Below are 24,114 nucleotides of genomic sequence, written 5' to 3' on the forward strand. Positions count from 1 at the left end.
TGGCTTCTGCAGGACCAGCACCTGGAGCCCACCAAAGCAAACCCACTCAGGCATATTTAACCAAACACTTACTTTCCATTTTATTCAATAATTGCTTTAATACTAAAATGCATTAGATGCTCAAAGCAGAGAAAAGAAAAAAAATCACATTTAGGTGGAAAACAAAGTTCTCATCAGATGAAAAAAAAACCCATGTGGCAGATACACCATTTTGAAACAGAATCGTAATAATTTAATAAAGCTGCTTTATCATCTTCATAAAATAGACAGAATGGTGATTCTTTTTTTTTCCTTTTTCCATTTTGTTGTTTACAATGATTCAATCACTGTGAAAATGTACATAACATACATATCAGCATATACAACAATTTATTCTTCATATACTCGGCAACGGAGACACCATAACGAGACGTACCGCGCTCAGTCCCGCGGCAGCCCTGCCTGCTGCCGAGCAGCGACGGTGCCGCCGCCGGCTCTTCCCGCGTCAGGAAGGCACTGGTGTTACGGTGCGAGACCCGCGGCTCGTACCTGCCGCCCTGCAAGGCTGCAAGGAGGCGCGTGCTGCTGAGATCCAGTTCGCGTTAGGCGCGTTTGAAGGTTATATCCCGGCTTAGATCAGCTGAACATCAGCTGGTCCCATAAAGGATCCGTCTCAGCAGTGCTCGCAGCGGGGTCGGCTGGGCTTCTCCCCGACGGGAACCGCAACTCACAGGTTGGATCAGAGATTACCCAAAGCTGCGAAAGCAGCTGTAGCAACAAGATCATCAATTTTCCCCAATGACAGACAAATGTGTTTCCATTCATAATTAGATTATTTTTTTTCCCCCCAAGAATAATTTCAACATATTCATCAGACAGTGTGTTCTTTACAAAAGCAACTTGTTTCCTATTTGAAAAAAAAAAAAAAAAAAAGAAAAGGAATTCACTTCTGCACAACGTGTGATCCACAGGCCACCTCCAGCTTCACAACAAACAGGGAACGGCAACAACCTCAGCAGGACGGTGCTCGGGGGGTATTTTTCCAGCTGTCAGTCATCGTCCCCAGCCCTCCATCATCCCTCCCGGCGCAGCCCGGCAGCCTCCCGGGTGGGAAAGGCCAGGGGCTCCCCAGGGAGCGGGGAAGGGTCCCTGGGCCGGCACAGGGTGGGTTCACACGCCCCCCCGGTCCCCAGCCCCGGGGCTGCTCCAGATGGGGTCCTCATCATGCTCGGGGGAGAGTCGTAGGTGGTTGCTGCTCCCTGGATAAACAGGGGAGCAGAGCAAGCTTGCCTGGAGGAAACCAACAGATCCCAGCGATTTTTCCCAAATCAAATCTGAGGTCAGGTTTAAGTTATTAAAGAATGCAATAATTACATCTGGAACCTCCCCCAAAAAAACCCCACCTGCCCTGCAGCCTTGAACGTTTTTGCACGGCCAGTTTTGATGCAACTAGGAAAAAAACAAGACAGACTGTGATTTGCCCAGGAGCCCTGAACTCATCTTAAATGACACAGAGGGACAGTGACAGGAGGAGCAAAACATTCAGGAAAGGGACGAGGCGGTGGAGCTGAGGCCGCTCTCCGGGTCCCCCCTCGGCCCCACGCAGCGAGGACGTGCCAGGCAAGGGCCCTTCGCTCAGCATCCCTGGCTGCAGCCCGGGTCAGCCCAGAAAACTGGTGTTTAAATGATTTTCTTGGAGGCATAAGGGTTTACTGACCTCTTTAATGCCCCCTTTTAATATAGAATTATTTCACATTCCTTCTCGGCTGCGCTTTTATTCAGAGTGGCAAGGAACGTTTCCTCTGGGTAAATTAGAGAAATGTTTCTTTTTTTTTTTTTTCTTCCTTTTCAGTTAGCATCTATTTTTCATCCAAAACGCTGGGCTGGTGGTGGCGGCTCCGCAGGCAGAGGGCAACACGCTGCAGAAATTAACAGCCGGCGCTTTGCGGGCAGCTGGGGATGATGATGGGGTGCCCGGGGCTGGGGGGGGGGGTGACCCACGCTCCCCATCCCCACGATCGGCAACGGGGGGGAGCCGGGTCCCATCCTGCCGGAGATGGGGGCGGACGATGGAGCAACGTGGGGCTTTTGCCCTATGAAGCCAAGAGGATCTGACAGACGGGGCAGCTCAGCAAACGCATATGAGAAGCTTCCCCCGAAAAAAACCCACCCAGAGCTGACAAAAACAGGTAACATCAGAATAAACCCAGACTAACAGTTACAGAAAATCCAGTTACTCCAACAGCCCCAAGCCAGCCCCTTTCTTCTTTGCTTGTGTTATCATAATACACACATTTGGGGAAAAAAACCCAGAAGTAAATGACAGCAGTAACAGTACGCAGGCAGGAAACACTGCAGGAACAGAAATATCCCTGAAGAATGGGCTCAAACTCCAGAAAAGAGGGGGAACATCCCCGGGTTGCTCTCCGGAGGGATGCAGGACATCACGGTAACATGTGGGATGGGACCTGAATGAGGTAGTCATCAACACCAGCGAGGGAAGCGTCACAAATTTCATTAGATGACCGTTTTTTGTCGGTTCTTTCTCATTCCTGGCCCTAGCAAGCGGCAGGGGGAACAGACTGACTGCGGACCTGGCTCAGACCAGCTACGACTTCAGGCAGGATCAGTTTGCCCTGAATAAACAAATGGCTGGAGCTTAATTTTATTTTGAGGATAATAATGACTGGAGCTTGTTTTCTTGTTGACAATTTTAATTTAAATAAATCAATGTAACAAATATTTTATCATGATATGTAGACCTAGAAAGACTATTTCTCTAGAAAACACTAATTTCAACTTGCTGGTACAGCAAACATTGGCAAGAGCTCTATATTTTCCCTTCCATAATCCATTTTAAATTCTAGGGAACATTATTTAGGGTAGGAAAATCTGTCTGATGAAGGGTTAATAATAATAATAATAATAATAATACACTAACTGAAATCCTCCTACCTTACTCATACCTCACTGAGGAATTATCACTGCAAGAGAGCAGAGAGCTGTGAAACCCCTTCCCTCTCTCCCTTCTACAAAATGGCTATTAAAGTAGCTCAATTTTTTAATCAATTTTATATGAGTAAATTTGTACCCACACAAAAAAGTCCTTAATTATGAGAAAAAATAATGAATTGCTTTAATTTTTTCTCCATTAAGAAGGCACATTAATTGAATTAGTAGCGTTGTTACATATCACCTGTCTGCCCCTAAATTAACATCACTATTGCTCGTTCCATACTTATTTATGATGCAGGGATAGAAAGAAATCAGAACAGTCTAAAATCCATGCCATGATGACATACAAACACACACATACTTGGCATAATCACGATTGGGAAATGGTGACGGGGAAGTGTGTGTCTAATTGAGAAGGTAATTTAGATCTCTTAAATAATTCCATCGCTTTGACTTGGAAATGATTGGAGATGGGGGATATCTAAATCTGGGAACTGGAAAAAAAAAAAAAAAAAACAACCCAAACCCACCAACTTCTGGAAAAACTTTCCATGCATTGCCTTGAAATTATGCAAAAGAAATGGAGAAGGGAAAAAATTCAGCACAGTGCATCCAACAATTGCAATCCAGGCAGAATTTTCCCCAAAACGTCTTCCCGTAACGCCCTGTCGCTGCCCTGCAAGAGCCAGGGGAGGCTGCAGGCGATGGTGGGGGCCGGAAGAAGCGCTTGCTCCACCGGGTCTGAAAACTGCAGGTTCCCCAAGTTTTAATTAAGATGATTGTGATTTTTTTGTTTTTGTTTTTTAAGCTTGAAAGCCTTTTGCCATCACGAGACATACAGTAATTTGCAATATCAAATACAATAATAGTACAGATAAGCATGTGACAGCAAAAGGATTCATAAATGCAGGGGTGTCCATAGCAAAATAGCAACATCTTAAAATACAACCAACCTCGCGTCGGGTGAATATTAAAACTCACCGGACTGTCATTTTGAACAATTTGAAGAAATGGCCGCTATTTTGTCTAGACTACAAAACCGCCGGGGGGATTACTGAAGATGTCCAAATAAGGAATTTGCCATTCGATTCTTTCCAGGAATGGAAATTTATCTTCATTTTGAGCTATAAAAATATATAAATTCCAAGGAGGGGATACTGAGCACTCCTGAGGACCAGGGGAGGTCTCACATCTGTCCCCCGCCACCCACCGCCTCCCGGCAAAAGCAAAACACCAGCTACTTTGCTCCGGCTGCACACCCCTGCCGCCTGTTGAGACAAGTGGGATTGTCACATTAACGATAGCTTCATTTATAAACAATACATTTAGGGAAAGCTTTTAAATACAGCAATCTGTGAACCATTGGTAAGCGATAAAAACAATCTGCGCTGGGAGTCGTGCGGTCCCTCATCCTCCTCCTCCTCCTCCTCTCGTCGGTGCCGCTCAGAGGACGATGTCTTTTAGTCTCCGGGCGCCGGGTGAGTCCTTTTCCCGGCGTTCCTGCAGGAGCGGGTTGCCCTCCTGCCCGCCGCTCTCGCTGTCCGCCCCCCGGGGCTCTGCCTCCGTCGGCCGGGAAGGGCCACTGTTCCCAAAGGGCTCCCGTTCCCGGTTGCCGGCGCAGTGCCCGGCGCCATACGGTGCCGCTGGCTTGCCGGACAAAGGGCTCTTCAGGTGGAGGGGCGAGGTGACAGGGCTGACGGCCTCGCAGCCATTGCCCGCCTCGCGGACGGCGCCGCTCACCTTGGGGCTGCAGGCGGCCGGGTCCACCGTTCTTTTGCCTTTGGGGTTGGCGAGCCGCTCGTCGGCGAGGGGCTCGCCGCCCTCCTTGCCGAAGGTGGCGAAGGTCCTTTTTGTGCTGCAGTCTGCATAAGGCTCCGCGTCCACCGCCGTCGCCTCGATGGAGAGGGCGATGACGTTCCTCCCATGCTCGGGGGACTTGGCACGGCTGGGGACGGCACCGCGGGGCATCCAGCACCTGTCCGAGTGGCCCAGGATGCGGCACTCCTCCCTGCAATGAAATCCTTCGCTCTGATCTGCGTGAAGAAAACACAAGGGCCGGTGAAGCGGGGAGCCCCGCCGGGGATGCCCACCCTTCCCCAGCCTGCCCGGGGTGGGGGAGCCCCCGCCAAGCCAGGCGCTGCCCATCGCTCCCACCCAAGCAGCGGTCATCCTACCCCAAACAGCAATCATTTTTAAGGCAAGGCTGGGAAGAGGGATTTATTTTTTTTTTTTTTTTACTGTTATTTCTCAGCTGCTCTAAAGCCTGGAGTTCAATTTCCAACAGGTTGTGTGTCATCTGCCACCGCCAGACCTGCAACCTGGGGACAGGAGTTACGACTGCGAATCCATCACAGCGGGTCCGTCCCACGTGGCGAGCCGCTCGGAGTCAGCACGTTGTGGGTTTAGTAACCAGCGCTAAAAGCCACCACGTTTTAAGCTTGCTTTGACGCGACTTTTAAGCTTGACTTTTTGCAGAGGGGCAAAGGGAACGGAGGGAGGAGGGGGGTTTCTTTGGTTTTTTGGTGTATATTTGTGTTTTAACTTTTTGTTTAATCCCCACTGACCCACACAACAGAAGCTTTATAAATCTCCAAGACTGCCCACTCCACTGAAGATTAAATGTGTCATTCCCAGCACTGGGGCTTTATTCATACAAGAGCAATAAAGATCCCTTCCCTCATCTTAGGGCTGTCCCGACACCACTTTACAGGGCTGAAATACGGAGCGGTGGTTTAACCCTTTCCAAGGACCGTCCATGCCCAGGTCTGAGCGCTCCCCGGCGGGCGCAAACCCTCGTGCCCAGTGCTCGCACGCATCCCCGTGCTGCTGGCCGATCCCAAGGGACTGCAGGGCTTCACCCCCCCATCGCAGACGGACAGACTGGGGCCCAGGGAAGCAGCCGGGCTCAGCCAAGCGCAAAGCTGGAAAGCAAATCCAGGAGTCTCAGCTTCCCCGGCCTTTGCTGAGCATCCGACCGTGGCTCCCGCCGAACACCACAGGCTCCCGGCTGCTTTTCAGTCTCAGCTTATGACTTTTCCTTCACTTGATAAGAACACGTAATTGCAGCTAGCCCTCATAAAGCACCACCTTTCCCTACACAAAGACATAGCTCCTTCCTGTCCTAACCTATACGCACGCAAAGCAGCGTTAAGCATTAATGCCATTACCCATACAAGACCGTGCTGGGTTGGTGCCGGTTTGATGGATTGAAGCCTGCGAAGGTGCAGACTCAGCCTGGGTTTGGTTCTCGTCTGTCTGCAAACCGTTCATTTTGATGCTTCGTACATCTCTGTGCATAACCTCCGCTCCTCAGACACATTGGTATTTCCACCACATTCAAGCACTAGGGCGGCTGATAAAAATTCTCAGCACATAACACAATGCACCAAAATATGAGCAGCTTAACACTTACAGAGAATAAACGAGTAAAAAGCAGACCTGGAAAAAGAAAAAAAAGGGATTTTTTTTTAAAGGAGAAGCAGCCAATTAATTGAAAAATCTATGGGTAAAACAGCTTTTTCTCTACATCAGAGCAGCTACCTGGTGGTGCGGAGCGCGGCGCCGGGTGGCTGTGTAGGAGGTCTGGGTTTCGGCAGCCACCTTTACAGCGGTTTGAGAGAAGGATGTTCTGAGCCTTACATGCAGAACAACCTGCACCGAGATCTAAAAGCCCATGCTCTTATACTTTGATTCTGTTACTTTCAAGTACTTGAGCAAAATAAAAAAAAAAAAAGAAAAATTGCCCAGAAAGTGTTGCTGTCTGCCTATTTATCCACAGCTTAACTTCAAAAGGGTGCTACAGGCATACAAAGTTGTGGAGTCTGGCTGTGATAGCAGGGACTTGGTAATGGCTGGAGGGGCTACAGAAATATCCTGGGTTCTCATCCCCGATGAGACACTGATTTATTGTGCTGCGTGACCTTGGGCGCGTTGCTGGAGCACACATCACTTCAGTCTCTCCGCAAACATGAAAGGCCGGATCTGGGAGCGCAGCGCTGGCTGGTCCAGCACAGGAAGGCACGGGGGGAGCTGCTGCTCCTCACCTTCCCCGCCCAGCATCACGGCTCAGCCCCGAATCCACGGGACCACTGCAGCCGAGACAAACCGCACTCCGGATGGAGCACAGGCGGGTTTGTTTTGCCATAGCTCATTTAATTCCAAGCAGGCATGTTTTACAGTTCAGAACAAATCGAGGACTTCACCAATTACTGCACTGCAAGGGGATATTCCTCAAACCCAAGAAAGGGACCTGTGCTTTAAGAGCAGTTTTATTAAAGACAGTGCCGTGGTCCCCATCTGCTGGGGATGTGATCCGCTTTGGGCACCAAGATGCTTGTCTGCAAGTCATGCCAGCGGCAGCTGAAATGCAGACAGGAGAAGAGGTGAAAAGCTTTACATTAAATTATACCGTTTCAATCTTTTATTTTATGAATGGAATGTAACAAGTAAAAAGATGCCGGGCCGACAGGCAGAGGGACAGGAGTCACCATCCATCTGCAGACCTGAAGACAACAGGTAGCTCCACGGCACATTCTGCCTCCCTGCTCCTGTACCCGTAACAGATCTCAGCTTTGGTCTGCACAGACCACGTCTGGCAGCCAGAAACCGTCCTGCTCTGGGGAACAACACGTGTCCGGGCTGCCCAGACCAGCCCTGAGCTGGCAGCAGACCAGGGACCAGCACAGAGCCCTGAGCAGAAGTCACTTCTCCATGGCAGAATGGGGACCTTCAGCTACCCACCCATCACTGTCTTAACCCTGTAGTTGACATAAGGTACTATTTTTACACCACGAGCATGCCCTGTGGATGCACACGAACACCGCACCACTCCTCTGCTATCCCAGGCCCAAAGGCAAGCTCAGAGGGATCTGGGCTCCTCCGGCGGGCTGATCCCAGGGCTGCCACCTCGCGTCCTCCTCCTGCGTGCCGGGGAAGGGCAGCAGGTGCTGCCCCAAAGCAGAGGCAGGCACGGAGCCGCCGGGCACGTTCCTGGTGCTGCCCTTTGCTGCGAGGTCTGACTCACCCAGACGTAACAGCACCCAGGACGGTCATTCACATTCACAGGCTCTTTATTGTACTGTTCTGTCTTGCTTTTTACCACTTTAACAATCGGAAATAGGACAACAGGAAATTCCTTTACAGCCCTAGACCTGCCCTAGTCAATACGACTGTTACTGTCTGCACTAAAACGCAAGAGCAAAGCCCAGGTAATAACTGCCGCACCGCGCACGACACGATGAGTGGCTGGCAGCCAAAACACACGGCTTCCCACCTCCACGCCCAGCGCACGGATGACAGAGGTTTGAGCAAGCTGGCATGAAACTACTGCCCGCCGGGGCCTGGCATGAGGAAACAACGGAGGGGCAGTGCTGGGTGAGCAACACCACAGCTTCGGTGCTGCTCTGCTGGAGCCATGGAGCAGAGACCTGATCCTGAAAAGGAGTCCCCAAGGAGCCCAACACACCGGCTAGCACAGGCTGGGAAGGGGAACACCATGGATGGGGGAAGGGGAACACCATGGATGGGGGAAGGGGAACACCATGACCATGGGAAGGGGAACACCATGGATGGGGGAAGGGAAACACCATGGCCATGGGAAGGGGAACACCATGGCTGGGGGAAGGGGAGCACCATGGCCATGGGAAGGCGAACACCATGGCTGGGGGAAGGGGAACACCATGGCAGGGGGATGGGGAACACCATGGCCATGGGAAGGGAAGCACCATGGCTGGGGGAAAGGGAACACCGTGGCCATGGGAAGGGGAACACCATGGCAGGGGGACGGGGAGCACCACGGCCCTGGACTGTGCAAGCTGCCCCGAGCTGGGCTGGGCTTTCTAACGAGCCGAGCACATGGCACGCACGCCAGGCTGAGAGTCCTACTGCCACTCTGGCTGTAGGGATACCTGTGTTGCACGCAGGCAGTCTGGAGAGATGCTGAACAGCACGAATGATGGCCACGCAGTCTGGCACACGAGGCGTGCGGGTCTCACAGCGGCGATGTCCATATTTCAGCCAGTCTGCCTTCACCCAGCGCAAATGCAGAAAGTCAGGTCAGAGCACTTTGGGGCAGGGTCGCTTTTAAAACTGTCCCCTGCAACCCCCCCCAGGTGCAAAACTTCCAGGCAGAAGCCTCGCCATGAAGAGATGAGCAGTTGGCCTGAAGTCAGGCTTGGCAGAAAATGTGTGTCATTGCTAAACGTAAGCTCTTGTATAGCAAATAGGAAATAAAACCAACAGCCACCTCTGGAATAAATACGCTCCTCCACAAGTATGGCAAAACCCATGCTGAGCTCCAGATTTGAAACCTGCTCTCCTTGCACCTTGGGGGACCAGCACAAAGGCAACTAATAACGAGCCCTAGCCAGCCCTGCGTGCTGCCTGCTCTGCCTGCGCTGCCTGCGGGGTCTGAGCCAGGCAGTGGGCTGCCAAGAACCAGCGGCTGCAGGAAGACCTGGTGGGAGAGACAACATCGCCCACGGCTTGTCCAGGAGCAGACGCACAGCCCATGTCACCGGTGGGGAACGGCAGCTGGGGACAATGGCACAGTGACACAAGCAGCAGGGAGGTGACACGGAACACTGGGGCTGCCCTAACTCCTGCAGCCGAGTGCCCTGATCCTGCCCAGCCGCGACCCTCAGCACCTCCCAGTCCCACCATGACAGCTCTTGGCCAGGAGTCAGGATGGATGCCGGAGGGCCGGAAGACAAGAGGAGCCCAGGAGAAGCTGGACAGCAGAAGACATGAGGTGGGAGCTAAAGCAACAGAGCCTTCAGCTCCGCCCTGCACAGGGCCTTCTCTCATTAGAAGGAAGGATTAACGAACGTCCAGGGTGTACAAGTGGTTCCAGTCTCCCGTTCAAAGCCTGCGTGCCTGCGGCAGAGCGACACGAGGCTGGTGTGCAAGGCGCCCATTCAGCTCTCAGAGCAATTGAATTATCTCCAGTGGAATCGCAGCGCTGGCCAAAGAGACAAAGTTAAATCGTAGCAAGGTGCAAGTGCCTGGGAATGTAATATTCCTGATAAATGGCCAGATGACATGTGCTGTTATACAATCTAAGGTGCAATTTGGGCGATGACAATAGTCCCTGGAGTTTCCATTTTCAAACAGCCGCTCAGTTCAATCCAATCCGTGTCAGAGCAGCTTTGCCGAGGTGAGTAAGTAGCGCTCGTTTGTGCTATTACACGGGGAGCAAGGAATAGGAGCGGAGTCGCCGCTTGAAAATGAAAAAATAAGAAAAAAAAAAAAGGGGGGGGACTGGAAGAATCGCAGCCTGGTCGGGACAGGTACCCATGGGTGAGCACCGTGCTGACCGGCCCCAGCCCAAAGCCCCCAGCGCCGTGCCGGTGCAGGGCACACGTGCCTGTACCTGGGCCAGTACCACAGGCACCCTCGTGCGGGAGCCTGGCTTTATCTCCACATTTCGGTGTTTCTTCAGCAACCGTATGATTATACTGTAATCACGATGACACTGCTCCTGGGTACAGCAAACAGCACGATCATTAAAAAATTCATTTCAAAATCTTCCTGGAAGCTAATAAATTTTACAGCAGTTTCAATCCTTTCTCATTGCAACAAAGAAAAGCTTAGTTCCAGACAAATTAAAAGTAAATTGATTGCCTTAGGGGAATCTATTCAAATATCACTTTTCCATGTTAGAAATCTCTTCCTGAAACAAGAAGAGGAAAGCCAGGGAGAGCCAGCACAGGAATGATGTGGAAAAGCAAATCATTAAATCTCAGTTCACAAAACTAAGGCGGGGGGGTGTCAAACTTAAAATAAAATGCAAATGTCTCACTGGGGTGCGGGCCTAACATTTGTGATGGAATTTATGAATAATAAATATGAATAAATAGTAAACATGAAGGGATCAAACATTGCTGTTGATGTTTACTCATGGTTAGCCATCTTTCATGGACAATGCGCAACTGCATTATTTAAAACTCCTCTTCCAGCTACTTTGGGGTTTCTTTTCAACTCCGGCACCTTATTTTTGTCGGGAACGTATGCCCCGAGGTGCGAGGCATGTCCTCGAGCCACCGCGCAGCACCCAGCACCCTCGGCACGCCGGCGGAGCCCACCTCCCCTCCACGCCAGCAGGAGCGGCTGTTCCCGGCTCGGGAGCAGCGATCCACCGCATTACGCTCCAGATAAAATAATAAGCTCAAGCAAAATACAAACAGTCCCCAGCCATGGTTCATCATTTGCTTGTAAATTAAGACTCTGCACCTCTCCCTTATCTCCCGTAATAGCATAATATCAGGCAACAAGAGGTGGGGAATAGTGTATTATATTTTTGACCTATGGGCTTTTACAGAGCCTTCTTCGCCTTTCCTAATAAGAAATCTCCAGTGAATGCAGAAATGTAATCCTGGCGTGGCTTCCCTTGTACAATGCTCGGAGGATACTAATAACCAGGGACAGTGACAAATGCTCTTTACCACAACGAGGAACCTTTCTTTTCCTCTCTTCTGCCATTGTTCAGGATTTATGCAAGCTAAAAAATGCTGTATTTTTAATCCTGGATTGTCTGTCCCGACAGAGGAGGTCAGCGGCGCTTGGACAAAGCAAACGCCTGCGAGGAATTATTTTAATGCAACAAGGGATGTGAATTAGATTAATTTATCAGGCAATTGCTGATAAGGACCCATGGCTGAACGCAGTTCATGGGCAGCGCTTCTGTGATGGTCAACAGAGAGATGCGACGGTGCTGGCTCCCGGCTGCTGCAGATACATACAGCTGCCCAGAAGCGCCGAGGACCCACACTGATTTACACCAGCTGGGGGTTGGCCCATTCCGCTCTTCCCCTGCTATGTGTTACCATTAATGACGCCCTTTCTTCTGCAGAACGGTCCCTGTATCGTGCCTGCAGACCGACACACCAATACACCCGGGGTGCCTGGCCAGCCACGCGCCGGGGGGGCTACGGGCAGATTTGATGAGTTGATGCAAAAGGTTTTCTCTGGAAAAACGCCCTCCCGGGCACACCGCAGCCTTGGGACGAGAAGAAGGCTGCGGGAAGGAGGGCGAACACCTGAAGCCAGAGGAGCTGGTGTTTGGGCACACCGTGCTCTGCAGTGGAGTCAGGCCCAGAAGGTATTATGGGCTGGAATGCAATTTAATGCTGGCTGCCCCCCTTTATTCAGGACGGCGGGCCAATCCCCACCTCATTCACAAGGCAAAATTAATTCCCTTGCAGAGGACCAGTGGAACACACCATTTAAACTCCAATTAATCCTTTTCTTAAGTGGTCCATAGAGCTCGTGCTGGCCCCTGAGCGGCGGGGATTTCACCTCCGAAACTCCGCTACTCATGCCTCGATACAGGGCTCATTAACATCCTAACTGATGTTAGGATGCCGGATCCGGTCCTCGGAGAGGACAGCACTCCGGGATCCGACAGACCTTTTCCATCTCAAACCATCACGGCTCCGTAATTCATAGGCACAGCTCCCATTAATGCTAATGGCAGTTACTGTGCTGCCTGCACGAGTGCAGAATACAACCCTTTGACTTCATTACTGGAATTCAATTTCATTAACACTGGATACAGAGGGATTGTCCTAAATACACTCTTTCTTATTTTTTTTTTCATGTTAATGTAACCATTTGAGTATATTATACCCTGCAGAGATGGAAACATTTCTAGTCTGTTTAAACACATTTCCCACAATTGGGAGCAAAACTTTGTCTCCGTTTATGCCTTTGACACCAGCTGCCTTCCATTTAATGGGACTTTAGTTGCTAAAGCAAATTAATCCAAAGGTTACTTTTCTCTGCTATTGTCAAATTCAAAACAGACAAATTCACGTATTCTGTCAGGGTAACGTGGGACCAGCCAGGCAGCCACATTCCAACGGCAGCAATAAATCGAATTATTACCCCGTCCCATTCAAAATTAGGCGTTGCTCAGCAAATAGCTACTCGACGATTCTGATAAAAATCCAGCGAAACAGAAATTACAACTGGGGGAGATAAAGTGCAATTCCCAGCCGCTTGTACCGGGCCAGCTCCTGGCCCAGCGCCTGTCAGCGCAGCATCCCTGCCCTGGCCGCAGCCGTACCGACGTACACCCCTTGGGGGGCTCATGGCGAACGTGTTACCGTAACCAGCACCTCCCTGGGCCAGGACGAAGCCGAACAACCCATCCTCATCCTCTCCCCGTGGGGATGCAGATGGCCAGGGTGCCAGCAGGAGCGGGGATGCAGGCGAGACCCCCGCTTGCCCCCTCCTCCTGCGCCCCCGCCAACGCAGCTCGCCCGTCTCTGCGAGGTTTCTGGTGCTTCCGCACAACAAGTGAGAAATAAAGGAGCCGAGGTTATAAACGCTGATACATAATTTACTCCTATTATCAAGATTAAACACATCTTTGCATGCTTAGCATAAAACAACTGCCTTTCCCCAGATTTCTCAAGGACATGCATAAACTTCATTATTATCTAAATAATCAAAAGAGTATTTCAATAGAATATTTAACTGTCTGCCTACTGGAAACTCACAGCCTTAATCTAACACTGATCCTCTGTTGTCCTTCATGTAAATATTGTTGGGACGTCAGCCAAAGCCTAGGGAAGTGAGCTTCATCTTGGTGGATGGGAATCTCTCGTGTCAGATACAGTCAGCCTGACTAATGAGACCTACAGCTTGCCAAAACCTACAGCCTCGCTGTCTGTTCCAGCCATTGAACACGCTCAGAAACCCAGTGGCACCAGCCCAGCAGTCTACAGATCCCAATCAACTATCAATAGCTTAAGTGTAAGTGATTGTGTATGAAGTACAAGCCAAATGTGTTTCCTTTTTCAGTTTTAGGACCTCCAGTATTGTTATTGCACCAGTAATGCTTGCACGGAATTAATCATAGACGTACCCACAAGGCAAAACATTATGAGAAGCTCTTTGTACTTTTGAAAAGTGCGCAGCTCTGAAGAGCGGAGGGAGCTGGAAGGCTTCCCAGCACGATGGGGCGTTCCCCACCATCGAGAGATAGCTAGGGAATTTTTCCCGGTTTGTTTTTGTTTTAAACCAAAAGCATTGGTTGCTGGCCATCTCTCATCATGACATTGACCTCTCGCTCCTCCACCCTGGAGCCCAGCATTATCCCCTCCTTGGTGTTCTGCTTTAACTCTTTTTCGGATGAACACGGGGCTGTTCCACGCTGGTGGATCCTCTCCTCTGAAGCCCAGGGATGTCTCACGAGGAGATGCTGGCCAAGGGCAGCGGGTGCATCAAAACATCCCCCAGGGAACTGGGATGGCCAGGTCTGCAAAAGCTGCTCTGCACCGTCCAGCACCCAGCAGCGCCCACGGCCTGATCCGGCACCATGACTCACTGCGACACAAGGACACTCCTGTTCCGCTCTGCCCAGCCATGGGTGTACACGGAGGGCTCAAACGGGGCTCTGGCCCCAGCGAGGGATAACGGCGATGCCAGGGGAACACCAGCTGCGGGTCAGACTGGCCCCATGGCCATCAGAAGAGATCACGGCATTGCCAAAGCCTAGGAATCTGGCCCATTTAATTAGGTCGAAACTGTGTTCTGGCAATTAAGTTTACCTTCATTAATGAAGAGAGAGATCACAGTGTATAAATACACATATAAAATTACTATAAGGTGAAGAGTCAAATGTAAAACCTCATTATAAGCCTAGGGAAACTACATTACCTGTGAGTCATGGACACGCTCAATTTCCAGCAATGCAGGTGGGATCCCATCCCATCCCATCCCGTTGGCCCCACAGCCGTGGGGGCGAAATGGAAAATGAGCCCTCGAGTTTGTCTGGGGCTGTAAACTGAAGAGCCGCAGGGAGACGGCTGAGCAATGGGAATGGAAACGTATTGCAAGGAAAGCAGTGGGCTGCACGGCTCCAGCCAAGCTGATGCCAACCCACGGGTGCCCAGCACTGATGCCGAGCCCGATGCGGGGGGGCTGCATGCCGCCCCAGGGTCCTGCCACACGCTCCCGTGCTGTGGCTCCGAGGCAGGAGGCTCCTGCTCCCCGAGGCGGGCTGCTCTAGTGCCGCTGGAGCATGATGGACTTCTGGCCCGAGCTCTGCCTGCACAGCCTCCGATGATTTCCGATCTCTCCAAGGCGCGTTTCTGCAGCGCTGCCCCGAGGTCAGGCTGGATTGTGTTGGCTCCTGGCCCCGGTTCACAGGGCTGTCAGCTAAATTGCACCACGGCATCGTTACTCCCGGTGATGGTGTGACAGACAGACAGAGCCCAGCTGGATTTTCAAAACCTAAGCACTTTGCAACACTGACAGGCAAGGGAAAAAAAAAAAACCACCAACCCACAACCCTCTTAGTCTGAGCAGGTTTTATCTGGAAATAACCAAAGCTAGCAGGTATAAGACCCCACAAAGTCATTCCTCCTGAACCACTTCTCTGACCGAACCTTTTAACTGTCACTGGGAAATAAAGAGCGACAGGTACCAGCCCCAGCCAGCGTTACCTGATTAGTCTAGTCCCCACCGCATCCTTAACACAGCCTTTCTGCAAAGGGATAAAGCAACGCCGAAATGACTCATGTAATTTGGTGCTTTCAGACAAAGTTAGCACAAGGAGAAGAGTCAAGTTCATTACATTGGAGTTCACCACAGGGCTGCAGCAGCCGCGAAGATGCGGCCGGTGCCAGGGCTGAGCCGCCGGCCAAGCGCCCGCTTCTGCGGCAGGAGCACGAGATGCACCATAAGCAGGTAAGTTTAACCCAAACGTGTCCCTGTGCGGTGGGAATCTGCCTGATTTTTTTTCCCCCAGGCACAAGAAGGGGGATGCAACAGGAAGGCAGGCAAGGCGGTCCTGCAGTAATTCTGCTGGAGCCTCTCTACAGGGATCCGCCCGCGCTGTCTGCGGCACACAGATGTAACGCTGCCTCTTTGCCACTGCATGCTCGCCTCATTTCTAAAACACTTACACATGCAGCATGCATTAGAATTAAAAAACCATTAAACCTCGGAAAGGAAAAACTTTGACAGGATGCGTAATATACTAAGTATAATTAATTAAATTGGATGAGGCACTGGGGGATGAGAGAAGAGTGGATGGAGACTGTTCTTGGAAAAGGGATGGTAATGCACTAATGTTCAGTGTGTACCATTAAGTAAGAAACAGCCTTGGAAGAGGCGAGGATGAGTGACGGGAGCTTCGAGAGATGGCACCAGCCAGTTGGGCACCTCGGATGCATAGCAAAGAAGGTGATAGCACGAAACGCGGCCAGTTAGAGCTCGAAAAAAAATTATAACACAGGTGGAAAAGTCACCCGAGAGACAGAAGAACAAAAATGGCATGCAGGTTGCTAACCAGCAATGCCCTACCAGTGACAGCATCCTCCAGAGAGCTCCTCTCGCCCACCCCTCCAGGGCTCGGGGCGACAGACCACCTTCACCGCCCAGCACCAGGTCCTCAGGGCCGGCCCGGGCATCGGGGCAGGAGAGAGGAGATTCATCCTGGAAAGCATCTGGCTCTCCGGGGGGTTATTCTTCAGTTACGTGTACAGCCAGGCGGAGTTCCCTAGCGGGGGTAGCTCCCTGCTGCGTCCGTCCCTCCCGGGGGGCACCGGCAGCAGCTGGGGTGGGGTGGGAAGCAGCGACCAAAGCCGGGGCCGGGGAGGGAGCATCAAAGGCGGCCCCAGCCGACACAGCAGGCACAACTTGATGAGACAGCCACAGTCTGGCTGTTCAGCAGGACAAAGTTTTAACAGGCTTAACAACAGCATCAGCACTGATCATTAGGCAATTACAACTGCTGAAAGTTGACAAAGCACCAGGACCAAATGAATTATCTCCCCAAATCCTGCAGGCAGGAGCACGGAAAAGAGAAAAGTCGTCATCAACAGCCTCTGATAGCTCACCGGGTGCAGAAGCAGTAACTAAAAACTAAAGGGCTGCTCGTTTACTTGCTGTTTGGAGAGATAAAAGGGAAAGGCCAGGAAATGAGATCTTCAAAAACACTCTCATCATTTAGGGAGCGGTGGGAGAGAAGGTCCTGGAAACACTGATACAGCCAGGATTGCTCAGCCCCTGGGGACGTCTGATTCAGCGAGGAAGGGACTGCATTTGTTCGGAAAGGGAAGGCACATTTTGGCTGGGGGAGGCCACTCCTGAATCATCCCCAGCATGGTTACTTGCTCAATTCGGCACATTCCTGCACAGCAGCCAGCGCTGGCCAAGGGGACGGTCATGAGCTCTTCTCCTCGAGGACGTGCCAAAACCCGCTCCTCCAGGGATCCACAGAGCTTAATCCAAGCGGGACCACGGTGACTCCCTGCTCTGCTCCCTTGCAAACCATGGGATGCTCAGCTTTGTCATGCTGTGCTTCTCAAGCACAGCCCTTCGCTTTGAGTGACTAGGCACGCTTTTAGGAAAAACATGCAAATGTGATTTAAAGACTCTAAGTGATACAGAATATATCACGTCCCTTGGGAATCTGTTCCAGGGGGTAATTATTCTAATTCCTAAAATCATGTGTCTCATTTGCAGCTAGAATTTTCTGAGGCAAACCTCCATCCTCCAGCAGCGGCTCTGCCTTGTTCGCTGAATGAGAGAGATGCTCAGTAGCAGGTATCTTCTCCCTGAGTTCACTTCTGAACACAGGCTTAGATGACCGATGTCTCAAGCAAAGTTCAGAGCACGTCCCCTGAGGATGCCATCTCTCTTGGGTCCTATTTCAAGCCCAATGATCTCAGCTGAAAGTGTCCTGCTGGATTCAACGGGCTCTGAGTCAGGTCCTAAACCTCCAGACAAAGTAGGAACCAAATACACGTGTTTGGAGAGCGAAAACCAATGCCTTCGGCCGTACCCAGAAGCTCCTGATGCAGAACAGTCTCCGGAAAGCAAGGGGACATTTTTGCACTGACAAAGCATCTCCTCTCCACCTGACGTGCCAGAGCTCGGTGGTCCCTGCAAGGCTCGTCTCCCCAGTAAAGGGCTTGCGTGGATTTTACAGGGAATTAATTGGACATATCTACCCAATAACAATGGAGGAAGACTGACAAAGCAGAGGTCAGGCAATGAGGGAATTGCAGGTAGAATTGTTCATTTTAATTACTTGTCTTCATTAATGTGAGGTTCCTGGATCGTACAGTGATGACTAATGGGTTGAAATATTTGCATGAGTGAATATACTTCCACAGAAGCACACGTGGCTAAAGGGTGGAACAGATACACAGTTTTCTTTGGATTTTACAAGGCTGTTTCCAGCACAAGATGAAGTGACTGCCCAGAGCCCAGCAGCGTAGCAGAGGGGAGCAACCCTAGATGCCAGTTAAAAACTTTTATGAGGCCCAGAAGTGCCCAGAAAAAGCATGGCTGAGGGTGGAAATAAGTGATGAACAAGGTAAAACATGGGTTATACTTGAGCTGTTTGTGTCTCCCTGGCACTGGAACGAGTTGGATACAAGCATCACGGCTACCTGTTTTCCTGACAGCACTGAAAGGAAACAAAAGTTTGGAACAAGCCAAACGCATTCAATTTGCCTGAATAATTTAGGCTGCTGAGTTATCATGTGCTTCATGGGCTGTCATCGAGAAAAGCTGTATTGCAGAGGAAAGGTCTGTAAATCAATGCATCTGAGGGACCAAAACTAATCAGAGAGCGGCTGCAAAAGCACCGCCTGTCAAAACAGATGCAGGACATGGAAGTCAACCGGCGAGCGCCGCGAGGCAGACGGCAGCCCTGCGCTCCCGGGCACGGCTTCTCGGGAGCCTGCTGAAGGAGACGCAGCGAGGCCGGGCAGAGCGCAGCGTGGAGAACACACGGCTCCCGTTGAAACGGGCTGGTGAGCAGCAACGTCAGCAGCACGGAGAACTTGGCTGGTAAACGCAGAGAGTGAAAACCAAATGAAAGTCCAGTATATACATAGTGCCCACCCAGGGACCCACCTGGGTGTGCCAGACCCTCCCCAAAGGTATTTATACCTTCCGTGAACGCACCTGCCGCTCCCAGTAATGCTTCTGGCTCTCTGACCTTTCCCAAATTACTACTGTGCATGGGTTTGACTTCAGGTTTCTAGCCAAATTCCTGTTCCCGAACCAGAGATGCCCCTTTGTAACTTCTCACTGAGCTGTAGCAAATCCAGGGGAACAGTTAGCTGAATTGAGACAGCCGTTCCTCTCGCAGGGCAAATCCGGCGGCTCCTCGCCTGGATCGGGAGCGGTTCGCCTATTAAACTGCAGAACGTGCCCGAGCAGACGAGGCAGCACCGTCTGCTGCACTCGCACCAGCTACTCTCCTGCCTTCTATCTTTAATGAAGTCGACACTTCCAAAGCAGTCAGAGGAAATCAAGTGCCCGACCTATTTTGGTTTGTAAGTGATGCGGACACCTACCTTCCTCGGGCTTCCTGCAACAATTTCCAACCAACGCTCTTCGATCTTTCATTTTCCACATAAAACGGTGCAAGAACAACCACAAAACCTACCCTCTTCAGCACGCGCCCAGCGGAGCAAAGTCTTCTCCCTAGAAAGGCCCAGAAGCTCTTTGCCTTTAACCCCCACCAGCTGCAGGTGCTCAGCACCCCGCAGGATGTGGCACCCCCCTGCCCTGCAGCCAGCCCCCCCCTCCCTGGGGCCGTCCCCACAACCTCCACCCGTGTGCCAGGGAGGCTTTGTGGGGTACGGCTCTCGAGCGCTTCCGTACGACACGAGGTAGCATCTGTGGTGAAATCTCACCAAATGATCCAAGATAGTTTTCTCCAGCTGGGACTGATTGAATATAGCCTGGGCACCGGATGATGTGGGAAATCAGTCGTAGCCGAGCACAAATTGCATGCATAGAGGTAATTACTGCAGCACAAGGTTGGTAGCACCACTACCCACATGACAGTATATCTCAGCAATTTTCATTTCCTATTGCTTCAATTCAGAGAGGGGTTTTTTCATCTTTTTTTTTTTTTTGTGGTTTAATTTTCTCCTTTTCCTACAGGGACTGACGTTAACCCAGGATTTCTTCAGGATAAAGCTCCGCTTTCCCCACAGCTAGTCATTCCACATATCCGGACATCCTCCAGACCTCGAGCCCAACCCATCTCGACTCGACTCCACTGCCCTGCCCCAAGTGTGACTGTCACTGCCCGGAGGTGAAGTGACACCGTGGCGACTGCCGGTCACCCGCTGCCATGTGCTGTCACCCGCAGCCGCCTGTGGGTATCGGTAATGAAACACAACGTGCGAGTAGCTAATGAAGCTGGTTATAAAGCGAGTTGTTCTCCACACTTGAAAAAGGGTGGAAATACGATAAGGAAAATGGAACAAAAAAGGGATTCTGATGAAAAATAAAAACACTAAGAGAGCTAATGCTGGCGGTGAGGAAACTGATCATTACTATTACAGACACTCAGCAAAAACAGGGCCACAGTATGCTTACTGTGATTATACACATTGTGGCCAGCATATATCTATAATACCCTTGCTATAAAGAATTTATTTTCCAAACAGACGCAGGGGTTAAATGCAGGATGGAAAGGGAAATCACTGAGCAAAGGCAACACAAACCCGGCCGGAGCCCGGCACAGCCCCGTGCTCCCGCTTCCCAGCCCGCTCCACTCCATACCTGCGTGTCTACCATGCAGAAAGGCTGCCAAACTTCTTAATAATTCTGTGACCCATTTAAAAATATCTACTCTCTTATATTCATATATGCTGTATGAGAAATAAAATATAGCACTCGCAAGTTTTGAGTGGCAGCGCTTCCCTTAAGACAGATAAAAGCTGCAAGTTCTCTTTGCTGTTTGGTGCCAATTATTAGAGTTTTGACTTATATATTATTACATAGATCATTTAGTAAAACAACCTACATACAAACCCAAAGGTATGTCTCCCTTCGGGAGGTACCCGCTGGAACTGGAGCAGTTAGACACTCACCCGTGTGCACCTTATTACAGAGATGGGTGGGCTCCTTCCGCTGCACCCCGGGGATCCGCAGTCCCCTGCCCCACAGCTCTCTGCAGCGTGCAAACGTAATTAAAAGTGGTCCAAATTATTTATCTTTATTGCACTTACAAAGTCATTTGCACCACTTTTTGAGGGAAAAAACCCCAGGCATCCAACTTGTACCATCCCCTGCGGACATGCCGGTCCAGCGCCGTGCCCGCACCACCCCGAGCTGCCGGGTGCATGTTTCGATGCAGCAGGACAGGATTTAACCTGATGGCAACCGCCCGCGCCCAGAAGGCTGCTCTGAAACCCGCCGTGCCGCGCACCCCGCGCCTGCAGAGCCCAGGGTCAGTGCGCTGTTTGCGGTGATTATTCCTTTAATAAAGGGCCCTGTATTTTCCAGCGGCTGCAAAACTGATGCAGGTTGCCATGGTAAGCACACACTTTCCCATTTAGTAGAATAATAGACAGCTTTGTATAATTCACTGATTTCAGATGATTTCTCACCCCAAGAGCAAGTCGCTCAAGTTACATAAGTCACCTGTTGTTTAGTCAATCTGGCAATTTTAATTAGAATAAATTTTTATGATTCCTCTTTGCAACACTTAGAGCTGCTCTGCCACCAGAATGCCGAGATGTCTGTAAATTATACGGGCTCCAATCACGTCTTTTTTTGCTGTTTTAATTACAGTAACATTGCAGCATTAATCATGTAAGCCTCTGTTAAACAAGTAACAGCCATCCTCCATCATAATTAAAAAGAAAGGCCAAGCAAACAGGAGCTCTGGAGTTTACCATATTTCCTCTGAAAATTGTATTTTAACTTAAGAGTTTCACAAACAGTAGTTTTATTTGGCTCTAATTAGTGTTGTGAAGGAAACACGGAAAGGTTAATAAGAGATGGTTAGTTTGTAATGCAAGTTTCCCGGTGCCAGCCCCAGCAGTTCAGTCTGTTTTCAGAGTCATTAACGATGTAGATTGATTACAGGAGGAGATCGGGAAGTGCTGGCTTGCTGCGTTAGCAGAAGGTTCGGTTTTATTCATATACCTTCCCTACTGTTAAATATGATGGCCATTACCTTGACCATTTTGCTAGTCTTAACTGCTGTGAGACAGAAAGTGTTAATGGTTTCCTTAGAGGTTACTGGCAAAGGAAAAAAAAAAGTCTACATGAGCCTTTTTTTGGCTTATTTATAAGGGAAAAGGAAGCTGCAAGCTTGACTGAACTGTTTATTTATCTTAGAAATATTTGAAAATCCAAGTATTGTGTGGTGGTTTTGGAAAAGGATGCTTTGGGACAGCCAGGGTTAGCACCGCCCCATCCTTCGGCTGAACCCTGACAAAGATCTTCTCTGCGAACCTTCTGCTTGGGCTGGAGTTTGGGAGCAGTTAACAAAACCAAGCACAAATAGAAGCTGAAACTCTCTAATCGGAAATATCACTTCTTCATATCTCCTATAAATTGCTCTCCAGTCACCCAGCAAAAATATGGGTAAGCAATAAGTAAATTTGACAAAATCTCATTAAAAAGTACAATAAAACACTAGAAACTCTCCAACTTTCTGGGTTGATCATTCATCCATCACAAACCTACACAACAGGGCACAGATCCAAGTTTTAATTTTCCCCTCAAAGTTGCCAAAATGTTCACATCTGGCGAGTGTTTTCTGTGCTTAGATGGAAAGGACTTGAGGATCTAGAGGTTAAAACTCGTGTGACCCTGGACTGAGTAACTTCAGCGATGGAGACATCGCAAGAATTATCTTTGATGGAAGGAACCTGAAAGAAAGAGTGCCAGGAATGTGGGATATACGATAATGCTTCTTATGCAAACAAAGGAGGTTACACATCTGTTAGTTATTTAGTTCTGCTGTTGCAGAAAGGGATTGGTGTTCATTTATTGCTATGGATATGACTTCAGTGTTACCCCTGCCCTACCATCAGTTTCCAGCAAGGACTTCTCCAAGCTGTGCTCAATGCTACAGAGCTACGAACCTAAGGAAAAAGCAACACAAAGGACCTGTCCGTGCCAGCCAAACTGCCCGTGCATGGGTTAAACCTCCTCGAGTGACCGCTGCCCTGCTCTGCTGTGACGCAACGCGGCGGCAAAGGAAGCTGAGCCCATCGGTGGGGCAGCCTGACCCACCGCCTGTCCAGATCACCCACTGAAGATGGAGCTGAGCACCACGTACCTGGCAATGATAAGGATCATCCTGGAGAGAGACTAGTTAGTCTGACTGCTTGACAGCTTTTTTTCTGGTTACATTCACTGGTCTAATAAAAGATATAATGTCCCCCTGCGAACCCATCTGGGCAACATTAGCGGGAGCGGGCGCCTGGGGAGGACGGAGAGAGGATGTACAGAAGCATCAGTAACCACCACACAGCCATCCACGAGCTGACTTAGATGCTCAGTAACTAATCATTTAAAAGTGTCGGAATTATAAGACAATCAACTCCTCTTCCCAAAGCCCAGCTTACCCACTCGGCATCAAAATCCTTCTCTGGGGTTTCAAAGTACTCTGAGAAGCTGCCTGGTCCCTCCAGGCTGGCCACTGCAGGAGCACCGCTGCGCTCACTGAGCCTGCTTTACTGAGAGATCCACGCAATAATACAGAAATCAGAAGAGCTGTAATAATTGACATTGCCCTGTAAAGAAAGCTTACAGCGTTTATCCATCTTAAGGGATGTGCTGTCACTCATGTATGAATGTTATACTTTATGTCTTGTGATGCATATATGAATACAAGAAAGTAGGTATTTTTATTAATTTGTAGAAACTTCCAGAGAAATGCAGCTGTATTTCCAGCCTCCAAAGCCCTGGAATATGTCACGTAGGTCTTAATGTACATATAGCTCTACAGAAAGGCTTTTCTGCAGAGTAAAAGGGAGTTGCAGGTGGAACGACTGCTGGAAATCAGCTTAAAAATCAACAGTTTCTAATACCTGCGTTTGCCTCCAGTTAATACCATTAGTCATGTTCTCAATTCACGACTGAAATGCACCCAGATACTATGGAGATGAGCATAAGAACCAATTGGAATATTCTAGATAAAACCTGATCCCCTAAATGATGGTGTATCTGAATAATTTGGGACGCAACCAGCAAGAAAAGTTTCGGTGAATATCATGTGCCCGGCTCTCCTTTACATTCAAGCCTATTTCTACACCGTGCGATGCTATAAAGAAGACTTAATGTAAGCATTTAAATATAACTCATTTCTATTCAAAGAACCCTTCGTCTTGCTGGAGTTTATGAGACTCAGACACAATTAAACCACCTATGTGAGCAAAGTTACTCAAATGTGGAAAT

At 50.0% G+C, this 24,114-nt stretch overlaps 1 protein-coding gene across 2 annotated transcripts in view; it reads right to left on the reverse strand.

Annotated features, from left to right (window-relative positions):
• Positions 1-101: 101 nt before the first annotated feature.
• Positions 102-24,114, reverse strand: part of PCDH19 (protocadherin 19) — a 60,280-nt gene continuing 36,267 nt past the window's right edge. For both annotated transcript variants that reach the window (XM_054839786.1, XM_054839785.1), the window contains exon 5: positions 102-4,967. In XM_054839786.1, the coding sequence (XP_054695761.1) occupies positions 4,378-4,967 (590 nt within the window). In that variant the 3' untranslated portion in view covers positions 102-4,377. The remainder of the gene's footprint in view (positions 4,968-24,114) is intronic.

This window comes from Grus americana, chromosome 12 (genome assembly GCF_028858705.1).
Source record: "Grus americana isolate bGruAme1 chromosome 12, bGruAme1.mat, whole genome shotgun sequence".
Taxonomy (NCBI): Eukaryota; Metazoa; Chordata; class Aves; order Gruiformes; family Gruidae; genus Grus; species Grus americana.